This window comes from Pelobates fuscus, chromosome 8 (genome assembly GCF_036172605.1).
Source record: "Pelobates fuscus isolate aPelFus1 chromosome 8, aPelFus1.pri, whole genome shotgun sequence".
Taxonomy (NCBI): Eukaryota; Metazoa; Chordata; class Amphibia; order Anura; family Pelobatidae; genus Pelobates; species Pelobates fuscus.
The window spans coordinates 115,714,106-115,737,078 of NC_086324.1; the positions used below are offsets into that span (position 1 = coordinate 115,714,106).

The 22,973-nt window shown below is 42.7% G+C and overlaps 1 protein-coding gene across 1 annotated transcript in view; it reads left to right on the plus strand.

Moving 5' to 3' along the window:
- KATNIP (katanin interacting protein) overlaps window positions 1-22,973 on the plus strand; it is a 357,151-nt gene that overhangs the window by 253,247 nt on the left and 80,931 nt on the right. Inside the window, exons 23-25 of the mRNA XM_063430236.1 lie at window positions 9,911-9,972; window positions 17,458-17,568; window positions 19,759-19,898. Coding sequence (XP_063286306.1) covers window positions 9,911-9,972; window positions 17,458-17,568; window positions 19,759-19,898 — 313 coding nt within the window. The remainder of the gene's footprint in view (window positions 1-9,910; window positions 9,973-17,457; window positions 17,569-19,758; window positions 19,899-22,973) is intronic.

A 22,973-nucleotide genomic window follows, 5' to 3' on the forward strand; every position in this document is an offset into this window, starting at 1 on the left:
GCATACCGGAAAAAGTTTAGAGATTTGAGGAAGACTGGGAGAGATTCCCATACGGAATGGGCTTTTCGGCTACAACGGGCGGCCCGCAATTGGATGAAGGGCTGCCAAGCAACCACTCTGGAGGATGCTTTGCAACTAATGTTACTGGAGCAATTTTTAATCACTCTGCAGAGGACATAAAAGACTGGGTTAAAGATAGGAAACCAAAAACTGTGGAGGAAGCCGCCAGGCTAGCGGATGAGTACCAGGATAACAGGAGGAAGGAGCAAGGGGTGAGCAGACCACCTTTTAAGCCTAATTACACGGCTCCAACAACCCCTACCCCTCCTAGACCCTCCATGAGTAACCCCTCACCGAACCCAGCAAACACACCTCGACCCCCTGCAGTGTGCCATTATTGCAAGCAAACAGGACATTATAAGAATCAGTGCCCTCGCTTAAACCGGGGAAGCTGGGAAAGGCAACCCCCACAACAACCCAGGGCAGCTGCTCATTGTGTGCAACAAGAAAGCACAACCAGTGTCCCTAACCAAGAAGAACAGTGGAGTGTGTTGCACGAGGTCAACCCAGTTCAAGCTGGGGGTGACAACCGGGACCACCACCGCCAATGGATTACCGTAGATGGCGTGGGGGCCCGGGCTCTGAGAGACTCTGGGGCTACTTTGACTGTGGTGCAACCTCACACGATCAGAGCGCAAGCTCGCACCGGACGCACAGTCGCTGTGAGGGTGGCTGGGGGCGCTATCCACAAACTGCCCACCGCTAATATCCTTGTTGATTGGGGTTCGGGGTCCAAACAGCTGGAGGTTGGGATTATGCAAGAACTACCCGCCGAGGTTTTGTTGGGAAATGATGTGGGATGCTTGACCTCCCAACTAGCCCGAGACCCCCCTGCCGAGGCATACCCGGTTACCACCCGAGCTCAAGCCAGACTGGAGGCTCCGCTGCACTCTGAGGAAAACCAGGTAAGAGTCGAAATACCCCCCTTACCCGATCCTCCCTTTCCTTTCTGGGATACCCCCCAGGGGTTTGAACAAGAGCAGCGTACCGACCCCACATTAGAGGGTTATAGGAAGGCAGCGGCCAATACCCCAGGGAACAACCCGCACGAAAAATTTGAGTGGTATAAGGGGTTGCTGTATAGAGTGACCGAGGGGGTGGGACAGGGGGCCACCCAGGTCATCAAAAGACAGTTAATTGTACCCCGTAAATTCCGGGCTGAGTTGTTAAAACTCAGTCATGACATTCCCCTAGCAGGACATTTAGGGGTTAAAAAGACAAGGGACAGGTTAACCCAAACATTCTTCTGGCCCAGGGTCACCCAGGACCTCAAGTATTATTGCAGGACGTGCGACGTCTGCCAAAGGGTAGGGAAAAGGGGAGACCTTCGGAAGGCCAAACTTCACCCATTGCCCATTATAGAACAGCCCTTTCACCGAGTAGCGGTAGATTTAATAGGACCCCTCAGCCGACCCAGCCAGTCGGGCAAAAAATTCATACTAACCGTGGTCGACTACGCCACTAGATACCCAGAGGCAGTCGCCCTCCCCAATATAGAGGCAGAGACCGTGGCAGAGGCCCTTATTCAAATATTCACCCGAGTAGGTTTCCCACAGGAGATCCTTTCCGATCGGGGAACTCAGTTCACGGCTACCCTGACACAACAATTGTGGCAGAGCTGTGGAGTGAAACCCCTGTTCAGCGCCCCGTATCATCCCCAGACTAACGGGCTCTGTGAACGTTTCAATGGCACTCTAAAACAGATGCTAAAAACCTTTACAGAGTCCCACAAGAATTGGGAAAAATTCCTTCCCCACCTTCTGTTTGCCTACCGTGAGGTGCCCCAGGCCTCCACTGGGTTTTCCCCCTTCGATCTCCTGTACGGGAGAAAAGTTCGGGGCCCACTGGAGCTCGTACGGGAACACTGGGAGGGCAATACAGATGAGGGGGGAGTCCCTATCGTCCAGTATGTCCTGGAGTTCCGGGACCGTCTGCGGGCGCTCACCGCATCGGTTCGGGAGAACCTGCAGACGGCCCAGGAGGACCAGAGGAAATGGTACGATAGGGGAGCCCAAGATAGAGTACTGGACTTAGGGCAGAAGGTATTAGCCTTGAGGCCAGTTAAAAAGGATAAGCTGCAAGCAGCATGGCAGGGACCATTTAAGGTAGTAGAACGGATTAGCGAGACTACCTACATCGTGAGCAAATGCTCAGATGAAAGGCTGACCAAAGCCTTCCATGTGAATATGCTCAAACCATATTTTGAGAGAACAGAGGATGTGGGCGCCGTGTGTGCCCCCGCCACGGAAGATAGTGAGGGACTACCCCTCCCAGATTTGCTAGACACCGCTCCCTGTACTATTGACCAAGTAAGCTTGGGTCAAAATTTAAACCCCCTAGAGAAGGGTGAGGCCACGCAACTGCTGCAGAGATACCGAGAGATGTTTTCAGCCACCCCAGGCTATACCTCCGCTGCGGTACACCGCGTGGAAACCCAGGGAGAGACGCCACTGCGGCAACAACCATATCGGATCCCGGAAGCAGTGCGTGAGAGTATGCTCACCGAGTTAAGGGATATGTTACGGTTAGGGGTAATAGAACCCTCGCAAAGTCCTTGGGCCTCCCCGGTAGTACTAGTACCGAAGCGCGACGGCACCACGCGCTTCTGTGTAGACTATCGGAAGCTTAACGATCGTACCATAACAGACGCCTACCCCATGCCCAGAATAGATGAGCTCTTAGACCGTATGGCGGGGGGGAACTACTTGACTACCCTGGACCTGTGCAAAGGTTATTGGCAGATCCCCTTGGAGCCTGCGGCCATCCCCAAGTCGGCATTCGTCACCCCTTTCGGGCTATACCAATTCAAGGTTATGCCCTTTGGGATGAAGAATGCCCCGGCTACATTTCAGAGGATGGCCGATAGGCTCCTGGAGGGGTTTCAGGACTTCGCACGCGCGTATCTAGATGATATTGCCGTCTACAGCCGCACATGGGGAGACCATCTGGGTCATGTGTCCAGGGTACTCCAACGAATCCACCTCGCAGGGCTCACGTTAAAACCCGACAAATGTCACGTAGGACTGGCCGAGGTACAGTATCTCGGCCACCGGGTGGGCTCCGGTAGACAGCGTCCAGAACCAGCTAAAGTAGAGGCCATAGCGAGCTGGCCCCAACCTCGGACCAAAACCCAGGTACTAGCCTTCTTAGGGACGGCCGGTTATTATAGAAAGTTTGTCCCAGAGTACAGCGCCCTGGCCAAACCCCTCACCGACCTTACCAAAAAGGCCCTTCCCAAACAGGTTTCCTGGACCCCAGAGTGCACGGACGCTTTCCAGAAGCTTAAAGCGGCATTGAGTGAGGCTCCTGTGTTGGCAGCACCCGACTACACTAAACAATTTATTGTACACACAGATGCCTCCATGTTCGGACTGGGAGCCGTGCTAAGCCAAGTGGGAACAGACGGCATGGAACACCCGGTGGCATACCTCAGCCGTAAACTGTTACCCCGAGAAGTCAGCTATGCCACCGTAGAAAAAGAATGCTTGGCCCTCGTGTGGGCACTCAAGAAGCTACAGCCCTATTTGTATGGGCGGGCATTTACCCTTATGACTGACCACAACCCCCTGGTATGGCTTAACCGGGTAGCTGGAGACAATCCCAGGCTATTACGGTGGAGCCTAGCTCTTCAACCTTATAATTTTACTATGCAGTACCGGCCCGGCAAACAAAATGGTAATGCGGATGGCCTGTCACGCCAGACCGAACTGGACTCCTAAACCTCTACTTTTCTCGGACATCCCCAAGCCAACCCGACAGGGTCTAGGCGGGTATGCCGACTTATGGACTTATAGGGGAGCAGTGTGAAGAAATGACTATATTGTTCGGTATTTTTTGCATAGTTCTTGCTTTTTCTGTGTATTTTCATTCGGCAGATGGGACTGCCGAACAAAGACCACCCCTGGCTCACTTAACTTCAAAGCCGGCATCACTTTCACCCTCTATGTGTGCGGTCAGCGTTCGTACTGCCGAACGCCACGTGGCAGAGAAAACCGTGGCCATCTTTTTTTCGTCAAACAAAGGCAGCGGGACTTGGTCGTCGAGTGTCTGGAACTAAAATCGGACACTCGACTTCCCGAACACCGGTCTCAATCATACGAACGCTGGAACTAGTGATACCGATTAGCTAGAAGAGCGCTATTCGGTACAAATATGCACACGAATGAGGGGAACAATCGCTGCTAGGAGCCAGGGGAATTCATTCGGTACTTTTATTTGTTTTTTCCCTTTTTCTAAAGTGACCGGCAAAACCCCACGAATCTCTGGAACTATTTTGGGCAGCCCACCCACAGTGAACCGGTCACAAAGGACTTCCATAGTTTTTGCGAACCCCTGAACCGATCTGGGTGAAATTTGGATATGTTGGTCACCCAGATCGGGGCTATCAGGGGACATAAGATTTGTGGGGATACCCCAGGTATAAAGGGGTGTTCCAGAAATGGGGAAAAACAGTGAATTTTCAGCCTGGAGATAATTAGGTTGTTACTATATCAGACCTGATTATCTCCAGGACTAGGGGAGGGAACTGCCTGTTTGTATTGGGTGTGTTTTATATTTTTACTGTTCAGGATTGGATAAATGTTACTCCTCCCTGTGGAATGTCCCCTTGTATGGGGACCTGCATAAAAAGCCATGTATGTGAATAAACGCTAGTTCTACTTGTATCCTGAACCTGGACTCTGACTGTTATTTGGAATTCGTATGCTGTAACAAGGGAATTATCTTATGCAGCTGTTATATTTCGTATGGATTTCGTTTCCTGTAACTACCGAATAGAACTCTCACTACCTTAGGCTCTGACCTTTCGGGAGGAAACTACCGAACGCGGTTTGGCTAAACTTGGTTTCCTTACAATAGCTTTTTTGTTTAAATCTTATCAGTTTATTTGCTCTCAGCAGCAATTGTTCTTTAATTACCTCTTTGATTTTGCGTATTTGATTTGTTATAGCTGTTTCTGGATTCATTTTATTTTTTGTATTCAATTTATATAATTCTATGTAGAGATCTATTTTTTTTGTCCTTTCTTTTTATATTGTTTGTATCTCCATCTTTATTATGTGACCACGGATGACACATTTATAAGCACAACAGGCCATTGGTGTATTTATTCCATTGTTCCAGTTTTCTTTAAAATAATTCTCTGTTCTACCTTCTAATTCTTTTTGCTTGTTAGGAGGTTCTAAAAGAAAATCTTTCTTTCTCTATTGATTCCTATCCCTCGTATATGAGGTCTTGATATTCAATGTAAGCGGCTTGTGATCAGACCAGGCGAAAGAGCTTATATTACTGTTATGACAGATCTTTATTAAGTCTGCAGTGGTTAAAAACATATCCAACCTTGAATAAGATTGGTATTGTTTTGAAAAATATGTAAAGTCTAAGTTCAGTGGATTCAGGGTACGCCATACATCATATAACTTACATTTTGCTAACGTCTCTTGAAATGATTTTGCTAAGCCTTTAGATGCGGGGTCTGGTTTCTTGCCTTTTTGTAATTTTCTGTCTAAGGCGGGATCTGCAACACAGTTGAAGTCCCTCATGCAAACAAAGGCCCCTTGAATCAAGTCCTTTATTTTAGCCAAAATCCCATTCAAGAAGTGCAACTGTCTCTTATTTGGGGAATAGATATTCAGCAAGGAGTACTTTTTATCATTTAACCCCTTAAGGACCAAACTTCTGGAATAAAAGGGAATCATGACTTGTCAGACATGTCATGTGTCCTTAAGGGGTTAACATACATATTAGAAAAATGTATCTACCTTTTTTATCTTGCAGTTTATATATTTCTTCATGTTTCACTGTGTTTGACACCAATATAGCTACCCCTCTTTTTTTTTGTTTTTTGTAGAGATGAATGTTCAAGAATGGGATAATATTTATTTGTTTAATCTTGTAGCATCCGTATCTTTACAGTGTGTTTCTTGCAAACAACAAATATCAATATGATTTTTCCTCAACCAATTTGTCAGTGCTAGTCTTTTTTGTGGAAAATTAATGCCCTGAATATTAAGTGTCATAAACTTCAAATCATGTACAATCCTTAAGAAAGTTATTTATATTTTAGGTCTCCATGCCAAACGAAAATTATTCCATAACATTTACAAAGATAAAAATACAAAACATTAAACACATAAAAGTGGCACTCCACTAAAAAGCCAAAATCTCCCTGCATGGAGAGATTAATTCTCCTCCTACTATTTTTTTTTCCTTTAGCTATCGTATCGTGCTTTCCCTTTTCTTTTAACCTTCTTAGGGAGGGAAAGAGAAAAAAATACACATATATTAAATAAAAAAATAAAAAATAGATTGATACTATACTTGAAACATTGTGTTTGTTGTACCACTTGTATATGCATTGATATTTTTCACTTTACACTTGTGAAGTGCTAAAATTTCAACGCTGACCACAAAAATAAAGAATAAAAAAAAATAAAAAATACCTTGTTCATCAGCTCCAGGTATAACCCAGGGGATTAACCAAGCCACTAGAGCCTAATCCTTATACAAACGAACACCAATACCTCAGTCGTCAGGTAAAATCAATGGGAGCTGCTTAACTAGGTTTAAAACGTAATTGGGGCACACAGTCTCCAGGTATGCTCCATGGGCCCTACTTAGCTATACATTCCAATTCCCAGTAGATATAAAATAAATATCTCAGTCTGCAGGCATACTTCCTGGTACCATCTATAGCTAAGATTATGATGTCTATTGTTGGTAATAAACAAAAAAACTTGTTCTTAATACCTAATAATATACCATAATTTACCCTGGGTGCAGAAAGTGAGAAAAATAACAAAAGAAATCCTCTCATGCGTTTTGGTGCAACAGCAGTACATCTTTGTCAGGGGATAAATGCAGACTATGCCAGTATGCCATTATAAAGCCATCTCTTCAAGCTACCACCCACCATTTGAGCCAATCCCACACATGAGACATAGGTGCCTCTGATGTTACTTAATACATTTCAAGGTTGCTTCCCCAATCAGTAATAATCCAATCAGGCGTCAAGTCCTGGGGAAAAAGTGTGGGAACTTATTAATATTTATTATTATTATTATTATTATTATTATTATTGTCATTTATATAGCGCCAACAGATTCCGTAGCACTTTACAATATTATGAGAGGGGATTTAACTATAAATAGGACAATTACAAATAAACTTACAGGAACAATAGGTTGAAGAGGACCCTGTTCAATCGAGCTTACATTCTATAGGTGGTAGGGTGTAAAACACATTAGGACAGGAATTTGCAATCAAATAAGGTGGGCTGCCCTTTAGGAGAGGGCAAGAGACAGGTATGTTAGGTAGGGGTTAGTCTTGGAGGCCATAAGCTTTCCTAAAGAGATGGGTTTTAAGGTACTTCTTAAAAGATGCAAGACTAGGGGAGAGTCTGATGGCCGTAGGCAGGCTATTCCATAGGAAGGGAGCCGCCCGCGAGAAATCCTGCAAGCGCGAGTTGGCTGTACGGGTGCGGACAACGGACAGGAGGTGGTCACGGGCAGAGCGGAGAGACCGAGAAGGAACTCCCCCAAAACAAATCATACACTCATATGCATATATATTTCTCAGAAAATACAGTGCAACATTTATTGTAAAGTGGCAGTTTACAAAGACAAGTATATGGAGATATCCTCTCGGGAGTACATCCAAGTTCTGTGGTCATTTAATCATGCCGTCAGAGTAGATGGTCCTCTTTGTAGAGTCTGATTTTAATTTTGGGTTAAAACTCTGCTAAGCCTGACAAATTCAACCCAGTTTAAACTGAACAATTTGTTGTTTGGCTTACATTGTTTGGCTTACTACAAGAAAGCACTGTTTAGTAGATTGCTCCCAGACTGCCAGGCTTTCACCGTGTAAGAATTGGGTCTCTACCAGATTTTATTTATTATTTGTGTATAAATGTATTTTCCCTTTTTTCTTTTTGTTTGAAGTATTCTATTTTTATCACGCATATTGTAAAGGATTTCCCTGTATGTCCCGGCTGACTCCTTTCCATTCAAAGTATCAAACCGACATTCAGGAGTTTTAATCTACCGAACAAGGGTAGCATTCTCATGTAACAAACTGCAACATACCTATTGTAATTTTCGTGTAATTATGCACGAACGGAGACCGCCTCCTGCTACTGATTTCATGGAACTCTAAATCGGATACCATCACATGGCGAGCCGGTCAAACTTCCACACGATGCGACACGGAAACTCCCGAACGGATTTTCGTGAAATTTGGATATGTGACTCCTAGTATCCTCAGCTACCCAGGGATGTGATTTATATATTTCTATGTTATGCAGAAAGTATTTTTCTAAAAATTTTGAAAACTGTAATGTTTCTGGCCAGCAGATAATTGAGTTTAGTATGTTGCTGAAACTCAATTATCTAGCCTGGCCCAGAGGAGGAGTCTGTTATTGTATACATTGAATGCCTGTTGCTTCCAGTAAATCAGTCTTGTTCCAGCATTAAGCTTTGGCTCATGTGTGGATTATTTGGCGATACCAGCGATATTTATTCCTGACACACAGACACACACTCTCACTGACAAACACACACTGACACACACACACACACACACACACAAACACTGACAGACACACTTGCTGACACACATACAAACACTGACACACTTATTGATAGTGTGTGTGAGAGTGTATCAATAAGTGTCTGTCATTAAATGTGTCTGTCAGTGTTTGTGTCAGTAAGTGTGTGTATGTGTCTGAAAGACACACAGACACTGACAGACAGACACACACACACACACACACACACACTGACAGACACACAAACTTACTGATGGGCACCCTTATTGGCACATACACTTACTTTCAGACACAGGTCAGAATTGTGAGTACATTATTTTATTTTTCTTCTTTGAAGAATAGCAAAACATCCACTAAACATGTTGGCTGTTCTACTTATTCATTTACCCTTACCAATAGTATGAGATTAATTTATAATTTGGCTAGTCTTTATTCTGTATTTTATTTTATTTTTTCTGATGTGAAAAGAATCCGTTTGGAAGGAGTGTGCACCCTGGGGAATTTGTTCTGCGTTATTTGGATAGCAAATCTATTGCATGATAGCAGTTAGAGTGTCAAGAATATCCTGGTGCCATTCCTCCAGTAAGAGTCAAACCCAGTATCCAGCTACTCTTGAGATTCTGCTAAGTCCCCTTCCACATAAGATATATTAGTTTCACCCGTTTGGATTAAATTCATTGTCTGTGAGTGTCCGCTATTTCTCTCAACCAAAGAATTCAATTCAGGAAGTAGGAATTTCTAATGTAGCAGTATCTGAATGGGGGAATCAAAATGAGCCTCAAGTAAATGTCAGATCATTTGAAAATGGATTGATCCTTACTTGTGGCATGGCATAAACTCATAAAAGGGCTGCTGGCACCATAACCATTACAGCACGTGGAAATTGTTAGTGCTCTGATTGCAACTCACATTGAGAGGAAATTATCGAAGGGCAGTTTTTGTGGCAAAACACAACCAGATACACTTCCCCCTTCCACATTTTTTGGATATTGTATTCAAACTAATTTGTTTAGAAGGGATACTAATCTGCAGTTCCTAAATCTCCAAAATTTGCTATTCTATTTATGGATTCACGCTACTTAACACAAGCTCTCAATTTGTGGTAAACGAACTAAAGGAAAATCATTTAGAGCAATTCATATGTAATACACTAAAATATTTATACAATTGTATATATTTATACTGTGTATAAGAGTCTCTCTGAATTTTTACAAACTACATTCATTCTTTTATTTGCAGCTCTGTTATGTAGAAACATAGTGAATATACTTGTTTTAATTGGTTTTTTCTTTGCATTTTACTTTACAGTCAATTGAAGTGTGTGGTGAATGCAACCATGGATTATGAAGCCCCTGTGATGCCATGTGGCTGTATCCTTCTTTGCTGTAAGAATGTATCATATATTTGTAGAAAAAGTAGCATTTACTAGAATAAGCAGATAATAGACAGGAGTATTCAGAATAATGTAACTTGTGCCAGTAATGGAAATGTTCCAATAACTGATCAATTGACAGCCATAAAATCTCCAACACCAGTTGCAAATACTGTGGGGGTAGGACTACCAAGGTTGTAGGTTACAGGGCTATTGCATCCTCTATAAACAAGCCTAATTATGGCCTCAAATTTATATTTTTTGATGTGTTTTTCAAATTATGTAATATTTTTTGATAAAACAGAATGATTTAATACACTAAAAACAATTTTATTTTTTCATATATTGATATTTTTTTATTATGATTTTTTTAATATTTTAAAAATTGTGAGAAAATAATTTTAAAAGTTCATCCAAAATATAGTAAATCGCGACATAAATTGGAATCTGCAAATTGAAAGCTTTTACTACCACTCTTACATAAAGTAGCACTCTCAGCGTTCATCACTAAACTCCATATGGCCCTGTACAGAATGGGGCAAATCCATCTGCATACAGGGTCACTCAGACCGCAAAGTTCTGACATTGTTCACAGTTCACAATGTCTGGATTTTGTAAACCAGGCTCAGGCTGAGCAATCCTGAATTTGTTCTGGTTTCCAGCTGGATCGAAAGTTGCTATAAAAGCTCATTTTGTGAGCCACTTTTTCTGTTCCTATTAGAAGCTGCTTATATATTTCACATATGAGTGCCTGTACACTTTTTTAATTATTATATTTTTTTAATATTTCAGACAACTGAAAGCAGGACCCGGTTTAAATTCAGCCCTTGATGCTTTATATTTGGGCCCATGTTTTAAAAATCAAACAGTTCTGCCAACTAGCAAATAATCAGGCAGCAGGTAAATAGTTTAAAATAAATAAAATAAATAAAAACCTTGGCGGTGCGAGGGTTAAAGGAACACTTTAGGCACCAAGACTACTTCATGTCATTGAAGTGGTCTGGGTGCAGTGTCTCTGTCCACTTTAGTCCTGCAATATAATATATTGTTTCCATTGCAGGACTAGGACTGCCTCTAATGGCTATCAGACAGCCACTAGATGCGCCTCCTGGATTCTAACAGAGTTTGCCTCCATTAGATGACGCTGAAATTCCTCACGCTGTGGATGAGGACATCCAGCATCAGTGAAAACCCCATAGAATCAATGCTTTCCTATTCGGAAGGCTTAATAGGAATAGGCAGAGCACCAACACAACGCAGAGACCTCAGCGCTGGAACTGGGTGAGTAAATAAAGTTGTTGTTTCTTTTAACCAGGGGCGTACCTAGAGCATTTGGCACCCGGGGCGGATCCTTTATTTGGCACCCCCTCCCAACTTTGAAATGTAGAAAAGAACTGCACATTTTTTTAATGTATTTGGCACTGAGCAGTGTTTGTATATTTTTAATGTAAGCACATTTTTGTATGGAGTTTGTGTGAGTGAATGTACGGGTGTGTTTGCACGTATTGGCATTTGAATGCAGGCGTGCATTTTTCTGTAGTGTGGTTTTTTAATATGGTGGTGTCTTTTTATGTAGTGTTGACATTTGGATGCAGGGTTGTATTTGTGTGTAGTGTAGACTAAATGCTGAGATGTATGTACATATACACACACTGGCACACATACAGATACACAGACACACGTACAAACATGCAGTTATAGAGAAACAGTCATACACTGATACAGACACACATACAGATACAAACACACATACAGAGAGACACAGGCACACCTACAGATAGACACATATATACAGATACACAGACACACCGAAACAAACACAAACACAGAAACAGATACACATACAGATACACAGACATACAGATACACATGTATAAGTGTGTGTTTGCATGTGCGCTTGTATAGTGGATGCAGTCTGTGTAGTGTATGAAGTGTGTGTATAATGTACTGCCACTTTCCTGCCCGTCCCATCCTCCTCGACTGGTGGTCCGGTGGCACAGCTTTAGATGGGCAGTGAAGAGGGGCCCAGAACTTTGCATGCTCGTTTCCAATCCAGCAGCAGCAGCAGCAGGGTCCTCTGTTCTCGCGATCCGCGAGAGCGTTGCCGCGGGTTGCCGTAACAACCTGGGGCAACGCTCTCGCGGATCGCGAGAACAGAGGACCTGCTGCTGCTGGATGGGAATGCCGCCCCTGTGAAAGTTTGCCCCGGGCACCCCCCTAGTAAGTGGCACCTGGGGCGGACCGCCCCCGCCGCCCTCTTGATACGCCACTGCTTTTAACCCTTTATGTGCTGCGAGGGAGTGGTGACCAGAGGGCACTATAGTGTAAGGAATACAAACAGTATAGATTTCCTAACCATGTAGCATTGGCCAGTTATTGCTAGCCAGCCACCACATTAAAAAGGTGCTAAAAAATAAGCCCATGGGGTCAATATGACCCCCATATTATTGTAATAGAGGTATTATGCCCCTACCTGGGTGGGAGCATATTTACTAAATAGTGAGCAGCCATCAGGTACTCACTGTGAATAAAAACTAACAACTAGGCCCCCCAAGGGGGGCCTGCAAAATAACCGGTGGACCGGGTCCCCCTGTGCCCCTACCCATGGGCATGGGATAAAAACTTTAAAATAACGTTGTGTAAAGAGTTCACTGTGCACCCCTGCATCCTTATGTTCCCCTCCAGGTCGGCAGGTGGGGGCTACTCATTAAAAAGTTACTCCAACTACCATGATAGAAGTTTGTTATTGTTAATTGTGTGGTACATGACTCTGTTCCGTGCTGCCTAATGTCATTTAAGTGTTTAAAAAATATTTGTCATCAGCATGCCAACAGATTTAAAGAACTTCCCCTTGCAGAAAGAGCAACTGCAAAGGGAAGATTGATTCCACCTCCTTTCCATGCTCCTTAATTGTATTCCCATGCTCCTAATGTACTTGCTGTAGGTTTAAAACATGGTTACCAGTCACAATTATCAGAAAATATAATAGACTTACCTGTCTTGGTGTGTCTCCAGGGGCAACTGTTGACAATCTTTTTAACGTCCTAGAATACTGGAATCTCTACAGGACAGCATCTACAAGATTTTAGCAGTGAATACCTTAAAGGGTCAGGATTCAGTCGTTTCTGTGCTTTCAATACAGGCCAGACTGCCACCAGAGGACCTTTTACAGTCCTTTAATATAATTCTTAGGTGTCCTCAAGCTCAGCATGAAAACCGGCCCTCAGACACAGACATGCGGACGCCAGCTGGGGAGGGAGAGGAGGACCTGGGGGAGCTCCTACGGGTCCCTCTCGCGAGGTCGGATTCCAGTATTCTAGCCGTGAGTGCAAGCCTTTTTTTCACTTGTATATTTTCTGGCTATGGCTTTGATAGCACCCAGCTTTTAAAGCAATGCGATTTAACCTGAGTGCAAGGAGACAAACATATTTTATTTATATTTATTTATATATATATATATATATATATATATATATATATATATATATATATATATATATATATATATATACACATACTACTACAGCACCACTACACACATTATGCTCCAGATACACTCTAGATCCCTTACCCAAATTATTTCTACACACGCACACACACAATCTCCTATACACACTGAATCCTTTGCACACTAGATCCCCTACACACACACTACATTCCTGACATACAAACTCTGGACCCCCTATGCATACAGTACATTCATTGTAAACAAACACATGCTACTTTCTCTAAACACACACTCTCTACAACCCCTGCACACACTACGTCACCTATAAACACACACTACAACCTGTATGCACACACTCGCTACATCCCCTATACACACACTCTCTACAGCCCCTAGCCCCACATATTACACCACAAACATGAATGAAACCGACCTATTTACTCAATAACACACCACAATCAGCTCACTCTACACACATGAAATTTCACAAGCAGGCTCCAAACACATGCACAATACGCTTTCCTGGCCATTTTGTCCTCTGGACCCCAGAGACAAGTGAAAAGCAAACACAGCGCAGGCATGTTATTAAATTTGCTTGCACTCCGCAGAACAAATACAGGGCCTTTTTCGCTAGAGCTCTTCAGTGGGGCTCTGCGCATTGAACCACCATGCTAACTTTGAGAGGTGGTGTTCTTGTCATTAGTGATAACAACACACCCCCTATCTGGCCCCGCCTCAGGGGGCCACTGTGATTGAAAAATGCCCCGGCCAAATTTTTTTCCCCAGTACAGCCCTGGACATAATGCTTTCCTATGATAGATACAGATTAGCATCTCCATTCTTTCTCTTCCTCACATGATGAACATGCATTTTAACTCTCTTTACACTCTACTTTTTTCCCTTTTTTTTTTTTTTACACCTTGTTCAGTTCACTGTAATGCTGTTACTATACATCCAAATAAAATAACATAATAGAATGATAAATTTATACCCACAGTCACAGGATGATGTACAAATAATTAATTGGGTTATAGTTATTGTTAATTGTTATAATTGTTTATCAAGGTTCTTAAAAGACAGTTTTATTTTTGTTAATCACGTTAGGACTTAGACAATAATTGGTTTAGGTATTTAACCCTTTAAGACCGCAGGGCGTTCTATGCCTTAAGGAAGCGGCTTTAAACGCCGCAGGGCAGCATAGAACGCCCTGCGATCGTATGTACTTACCCAGTCGCCGGTGATCGCGGTATGGGGACTCGCCTGGGAGCCCAGGGAGTCCCCCCTCCTTCCTCTTCGGCCCCTCTGGGCCATGTAATCGCGAGGACCTCGTGATCACATGAACGGCATAGCCGTCCAAGGTATTGCCAGCAGGTACTCCCCCTGCTGTCTGAAAATAAAATAATAAATGTTAAAAACAGTGTAAAAGTAAATATATACTTCGATTTTATATATATATATATATATATATATATATATATATATATATATATATTTATTATATATACCGTATATACTCGAGTATAAGACGAGTTTTTCAGCAAATTTTTTGTGCTGAAAAACACTCACTCGTCTTATACTCGAGTCAGTTGTCTGTATTATGGCAATTTTCATTGCCATAATACAGACAAGGACCGGGGGCTGTCAGGAAGCTGTAACTTACCTTCACTGCAGCTCCTGTCAGCTCCCTTCTCTCTCCTCCGTCCGTGCAGCTCCCAGGTCAGCTACCTCTGCAACTCTCGCGAAAGCCGCGGGGTCAGAGCATTGCCACGGGTTACCGTGGCAACGCTCCGCGCGGCCGCGAGAGTTGCAGAGGAAGCTGACCTGGGAGCTGCACGGACGGAGGAGAGAGAAGGGAGCTGACAGGAGCTGCGGTGAAGGTAAGTTACAGCTTCCTGACAGCCCCCCTCCTACAGCCCATCCACTGGACCACCAGGGAGTGAGAGCCCCCCTCCCTGGCCAGCTAACAAGCAGGGAGGGGGGACGAAAAAATAAAAATATTAATAATAAAACAAATAATAATAAGAAAAACATATTAAAATAATAACATAAAAAATAATACAATTAATAATAAAAGAAAAAAAATAGTTACCTAAAAAAAAATAACATTAAAAAAAATATTAAAATAATAATTAATTAATAAAATGCCCACCCCCCACCAATGCTCTGCACACTCACACACACACTGCACACACACATACACACACTGCACTGCATTCATTCTAAACACACTGCATTCATACATACACACTGCACTCATATACACACACTGCACTGCATTCATTATACACACAATGCATACACACTGCACTCATACACACACACACTGCACTCATACACACACTGCATACACACTGCACTCATACACACACTGCACTGCATTCATTATATACACACTGCATTCATACACACACTGCATTCATACACACACTGCATTCATACACACACTGCATTCATACACACACACACACACTGCACTCACACACACTGCACTCACACACACTGCACTCACACACACTGCACTCATACACACACTGCACTCATACATGCACTGCATTCATTATATACACACTGCATTCATACACACACACACACACTGCACTCACACACACTGCACTCATACACACACACACTGCACTGCATTCATTACGCACACTGCACTCATACACACACACTGCACTCATGCACACACACTGCACTCCATTCATTATATACACACTGCACTCATACACACACTGCACTCCATTCATTATATACACACTGCACTCATACACACACTGCATACACACACTGCATTCATATACACACTGCATTCATTATATACACACACTGTAAATAAATATTCAGTTAATATAATTTTTTTAGGATCTAATTTTATTTAGAAATGTACCAGTAGCTGCTGCATTTCCCACCCTAGTCTTATACTCGAGTCAATAAGTTTTCCCAGTTTTTTTGGGGTAAAATTAGGGGCCTCGGCTTATATTCGGGTCGGCTTATACTCAAGTATATACGGTATATATATACACACACACACACTTACACATAAATACACATAGACTGTCTAAGTGTATTTTAATATTTATATGTAATTATATATATTCATATCAAAGTACACGTACAATGATATTGACTAAATATATATATAATTATCATTATATATACATTTATATGTAATATAAAATAAACAAATATGTAAATACGTTAAAAAAAAATAAAAAATAAAAATAAATATACATGTGTAATTTCGTTCTAACTGTATTTTAAAATTATGAGTGACTACTAAAAAAGACTGGACATACCCCATTTGCAGTACCTTGGGTTATCTGCTTCTACAAATGGTATGCCATCATGGGGGTAATTCTCATTCCTGGGCTACCATACGGGCTCAAAGGCAACGTAACCATTTTCAATGTGAATTTCAATGTGAAAAAAATGAAAAATGTAACACGCTATATTTGACCCTGTAACTTCCCAAAACACCATAAAACCTGTACATAGGGGGTACTGTTTTACACGTGAGACATCGCTGAATACAAATATGTGTATTTTATTGCAGTAAAAGCAAACAGTATTTTGACATTCACAGTTTAAAATGTCACTTAGAACTAAGAAAATTTAAAGAAATCTTATTTTTTCCCATTTTTTAAAATATCTTATTCATATTAAATTATGTTCCATACCTAAATATTTTATGTTAAATGAAAGCCTTGTTTCACCTGAATAAAATGATATATAATAAGTGTGGGTGCATTTTATATGAAAGAGATGAATTACGGTTGGACAGACATATAGCGCAAATGCCAGGTTTTGTTTACGTTTTGTTTTGATCACAACTTGTACATTTGGCTGCGGTCTTAAGGGGTTAAACGTATGAGTTCCTCTCTTTTCTTTATATGAACACATTGCTTATCATGTCAAAATAAAGATGTCTTTAATATTTGTCAAGTAAAACAATTGCCTGAAATATGTTTCCCTTTGTAAAATGACTTTCCATTTCAATTATTTACCAAGTGTATTTTCCTTAATATTGTCTTTCAGTTATTTTTCAGTTGCAACTTTTGACAAGTTGGGGAGACCCATACTACATTGGATTAAATGGTCTTGAAATGTACAATGAACTGGGAGAAAAAATCACTCTAACTCAAAATAGTATCCTTTACTACAATAAATAATGCATACAAACTTGTTTAGATTTATTAAAGGGATACCTTTTAGTGTCTGCAGGTACTTTTAACTGAAGGGGTTAAACTGTTATCGAATGGTTTAACCCCAAAGTTGCCTCTAGTGGCGATGTCCACTCTCCCCTCAGGTGGCATCTGGCTTCTGAATTTTCAGATGTAGGTAGTGCGGAGTTCTGACAGGCAGGGGTACCACTGATTGTCTGAAAGCAGTCAGCTGACATTTTCAGTGTCACATCCTGTTCCTAGCTGCGGATCATTCTGGCTATGGCTTCTGGTATTACAATTCTTGTTTAGTTTTTCAGTTTTTTTCTGGTTTTCTATTCTATGTCTGGTTTTCTTTATGCTGGGTTTTCTGAGTTCATTCCTGTATTCCGTTCCTGGAATTCCCAGTCTCCTGGATTCCTTTAAATGTTTGTTTTATGATGCCACACCCGTTCCTTTTCCATGATTCCTTTTGTTTCAGTTGCTCAAATCCTCTGCCTTTTCTTGCAGGTAAGTGCTGTGTGTGTTTTATTATGGTTCATTTAGCAGACATTAGGCAGTTAAAGTAGGACCTGCCTAATATGGGGTACATTGACGTTGTGGCAGGCTTATGCAATGTATGATCATATAATGTAACTAAATCCCCATGGTTTTTCACATATAGTACTTGGTTATGCCTCCTCTTGTTTTGCCTATTATATATTGTCTTGTTTTATTTTGTATTCCCAGTCCATGTACAGTTCTGTCCTGCCCATTTTCTGTTAATGTTTCCCTTATGTATTGTGTACATGTTCTGGGTTTAGCTTCTTATCCTTCTCTGGTTCTGGGTTCTACTAGTTCTGTCTTGGTTTTATGTTTGGTGTCTGTTCTAGTCTTGCCTTGTTTCTGTACTGGATACATTCCTGCTGCAGAGTCTCCCTATTCAGCTCCTGGGAGGTCTGCTTAATTCCAAGCTCCTAATTCCTGGGATCCGCTGAAGCTGCATCAGGGTCCAGGTATGTGGCCGCACAAACGCTGGTGCTCAACACCAGGGGGCATGCGGTTACCCTGCACCAGACCCTGCTAATCCACTTCCACACTGTGACTCCTACGTTCAACATCAGGCATACTGGGTCCCGGTCGTCGGACCGCCGCCCAGAGAGAGTCTGGGTCCCGGTCACCGGACCGCCACCCTGACACTCAGCCAATCAGTGACTCCCCATTAACTAAACTGGCTTGGAAAAGGTACGCTTTTTTCCAACTCAGTTTAGTGAATGGGGAGTCACATCTGACCACTCTCAGCCAATAAGCAGCTGGCAGCACTCCGTACTTACTGAATCTAAAAATTCAGAAGCCGCATGCAGTGCACATCGCCACTGGAGGTAACTTTGGGGTTAAACCGGTGGAGAACATTGTAGTTCCTTGAGGTAAAAGTGTTTCATTTAGATGAAGTTGTTTTTGTTCCTGAAGTGCCCTTTTAATGAATTAACAAAAAAGTATACTGAAAAATACAGCCTTTTCCACATATACCTTAATGTAATATGTGTATGCGTTACTTGTGACTGTTTTCTTAGTAGTAATATATAATATGACTGTGAGACATTTATATGGAAAATAGTTATGACTAAACATGCAAAATGCCTATAAATACATGGTGCTGATATATAAGAAATGTTTTTAAATCTGTTACTTTCTGCAATCTTTGCATATTTGGCAAAGCTGCCCGAAGGTAACTACTCCGCTTAGGGTTCAGTGGCCATGAGGTGCTCTGAAAGGTATGTATACTTACCTGAAGCTATCCATCGTGGCTACCACCATCGTCTTTCTGGTGATCGATTGTTAGCTTCTGGCACTTCAGTGCTGTACTTTTGTGCATGTGTGAGAGTACAGCACTGAGGTCTGTGGAGGATCTTTCAAGATTACTGGAGCCTCCTTAGATCACGTCTTGAGATGAGCAAGATGTTACCTAAATCCCACAGCTGTCACTTGTGACAACTGCTGGGATTGGATAAAAGTTGAAACCAACGTTATGGTATCTTTGGATTGCGTTGGAATTTCAGTGAAATTCCAGTACAGTCCGCATAAGTATTTTATAAAGATTATATCTTTATGAAATACTCAGCAGTGACAGAGCTGTTTTTAATTTTTATTCTGTAAATCATTTTTACAGTTAATTTTGCCCTTAGCTCTTTTTCAGATATTGCAGCTTTTCCAGAAAGCATAAACATTTTAGATGGAGTATCTGAAGATGTGAGAACACCTGATAAACTCATTGATAATATAAATGATACAACTGATGGCAGGCACATGTGGCTCTCACCAATTCTTCCTGGCTTGGTAAGAATGCTACAAACATTTGATATAAATTTAATGCAGTTTGAAATAATGGATTAATTGATCTTGAAAGCATAATTAAACCACTGGGAGTTCATGTTCACTTTCTCTGTATATTTTTTTTGTCCCTGTTAAGTTTTCTTTTTCTCTGCAGTAATACAGTTCTAAATGGCATGCTCTCAATACAAACAAGTATTCCTGACCCTGTAGTCATGGGCGTCCGCAGGAATGTTTCCGGGGAATGTTTCCATAATTGAAATTACATCCATGCTTGGCCCCTTTTTGACAGTGTCATGAAGGGGAGTAGCATAGTCATTATCATATAAAGCCAGGGTGAATATCGTTTTCACAACTATGGTGTCAGGAATACATGTTTGTATTCCTGACACTATAGTGTTTCTTTAAGCAAATTAAAGGAACATTCTGGTCACCATAACAACTTCATCTAAATGAAAATGCTATGATGCCAGGAGGCCCCTGGACGCTCTTTCCTGTAAGGGGATAAACCGCTCTCAAATGGTTTAACCCCAAAGGCTTCCTCCAGCTCCAGATCTTCAGGTCGCTCAATGGTATTCGGCTTCTGAGTGTCAGGAAGTGCAGATTGACGGCAGGCATGGGTGCCGCTGATTGGTTAGAGTCGTCAGCTGACGCTCTAAGCCAATCGCTAGTTCACGATTCATATTTTTTTTTTTAACGTTTTTATGAATGGGGAGCTACTGATTGGCTTAAAATTCCAGTTGTAGCCATTCAGCGGCACACCTACCTAGTGGCCCTCTGTGTTTTTTCGGACACACCTGTAAATAAAAGTGAACACATTAACACTAATATGTTTTTTACCTGGGGAGATGAGAAGGTCCAAGGTTTCCTGCCAGGCCCAGGTACCAAAGACTTATGATGAGGTGTCCAGAATGAAGTGGAGGGATCACTTCACTTGTCCTTCCTGCTCAAATCTCATTTTCTTCTCCATTTGACATTTGCCTCTTGCTGAACCCTCCTGTCCCTTGCTTACCCCTCCTGCCCCTTGCTTACCCCTCCTGCTCCTTGCTGCCCCTTCCTGCTCCTTGCTGACCCTTCCCGCTGCTTGCTGACCTTTTCTGCTCCTTGCTGACCCCTCCTGCCCCTTCCTACTCCTTGTTGACCCCTCCTGCTCCTTGCTGCTTCTTTCTTCCTGCTCCTTGAAGACCCTTTCTGCTCCTTGCAGACCCCTTCCTGCTCCTTGCTGACCCCTTCCTGCTCCTTGCTGACCCCTTCCTACTTCTTGCTGACCCCTCCTGCTCCTTGCTGACACCTCCTGCTCCTTTCTGACCCCTCCTGCTCCTTGCTGACCCCTCCTGCTCCTTGCTGACCCCTCCTGCTCCTTGCTGACCCCTCCTACTTCTTGCTGACCCCTCCAACTCCTTGTTGACCCCTCCAACTCCTTGTTGCTCCTTCCTGCTTCTTGCTGACCCTTCCTGCTCTTTGCTGAGCCCTCCTGCTCCTTGCTGACCCTTCCTGCTCCTTCTACTTCACCCTCCTGCTCCTTGGCGCCCCTTCCTACTCCTTGCTGCTTCTTGCAACCCCTTCTGCTCTTTCTATTCCTTGCTGATCCTGCCCTTTGCAGAACCTTTCTGCTCATTTCTGTTCCTTCTACTTTACTTTGCTGTAGGTTGCCCCTCCCGGACGCCCATGCCTATAGTGTTAAAACCACCATCTAGCCCGCCTGGGCCCCTCATGCCTCTATAAATATAGCAAAATCTTACAGTATTTAAGCCTGAAGCTGTAGATTTGCATGCGGTTTGCCTCAGAAAAACAAGCTGTCTGCTAACATCATCAGAAGTGGTGGCCTGATCCAATCACAATCCTTCCCCATAGGATTGGCTGAGACTGACAAAGATCTGGCCAATCAGCATCTCCTCATAGAGATGAATTGAATCAATTAATCTCTGAGGAAAGTTCAGTGTCTACATGCAAAGGGAGGAGATACTGAATGTTTGGATGCATTTTAGGCAGCCATGACCCAGCAAGGATCTCTAACAGCCATCTGAGGAGTGGCCAGTGAAGTTATCACGGCTTTAATGCAAACACTTATATATATGGGAAAACAAGGGTCTGGCTGCACTCATCTGAACATGCTTAAATGGGGTGCTGCTGGGGGCCAATAAGTACAGTAAAAATGAAAATCCAGCGCACTCCCAGGGAGTGATTTTGAAACACTAATATTTGTCATTACAGGCAGTCCCCCTGCTGGCAATGCACCAGGTAGCTAACCCGGCCATGTGATTGTGAGGTCCTCGCAAGGACCTCACTCTCATATGGCCGGGGGGGGACTTCAGGACGTCAGATGTGCCGCGGGGGGCTCCCTGGGAGTCCCCCCAACCGCGATCGCCGGCGTGTGATCGCCGGCGACCGGGTAAGTAAAAAAACAAAAAACGGAGGGCGTACTATTACGCCCTGCAGCGTTTAGAGCCGCTTAGAGTAGGGCGTAATAGTGCGCCCTCCGGTTTTAAGGGGTTAATTTTGTTCTAACTGTATTTTAAAATTAATAAAATACATGTAGAACGAAATAATGTAAATATCTATTTACATAAGCATATATATATGCCATGATTCCTCTTGTTTCAGTCTGGATCTGTAGCAGTGGTTTCAAGTACTCTGGCCTTTCTTGCAGCATATGAAAGGATAACACACTAGGACTTTGGTCCATGTCCCTTTATCTCTCCCTTTCTTTGAGGATTGCTACTAAACCATTGAAGAGGCTTGGTGTTTGCCTTAAAACACCCCTGCGCTTGTGATTTGAGCCTATCGTTTTCAGGCTCTGTACCATGTGAGTGTGTTACATATAGATTCCTCTCTTTATGTACCTCAAGTCCATACATACTACACTATTGTCTCCATTATATTCTCTCTCTAGATTCCCTTGAATTTCATATCCCTTTTTTAAAAGGGTGAGTTTATACATTACATTAGCGCTCCACTGGGTCTTGTTTGTTGTGACCTTTTCTACTTTCATTACCCCACTATTCTGCATGTTATTGTGTTAAGGTTGGAGGTACCTTCACGTGTGTCGAGCTGCTTAGCGGAACCAGGTTCTTCACCAAA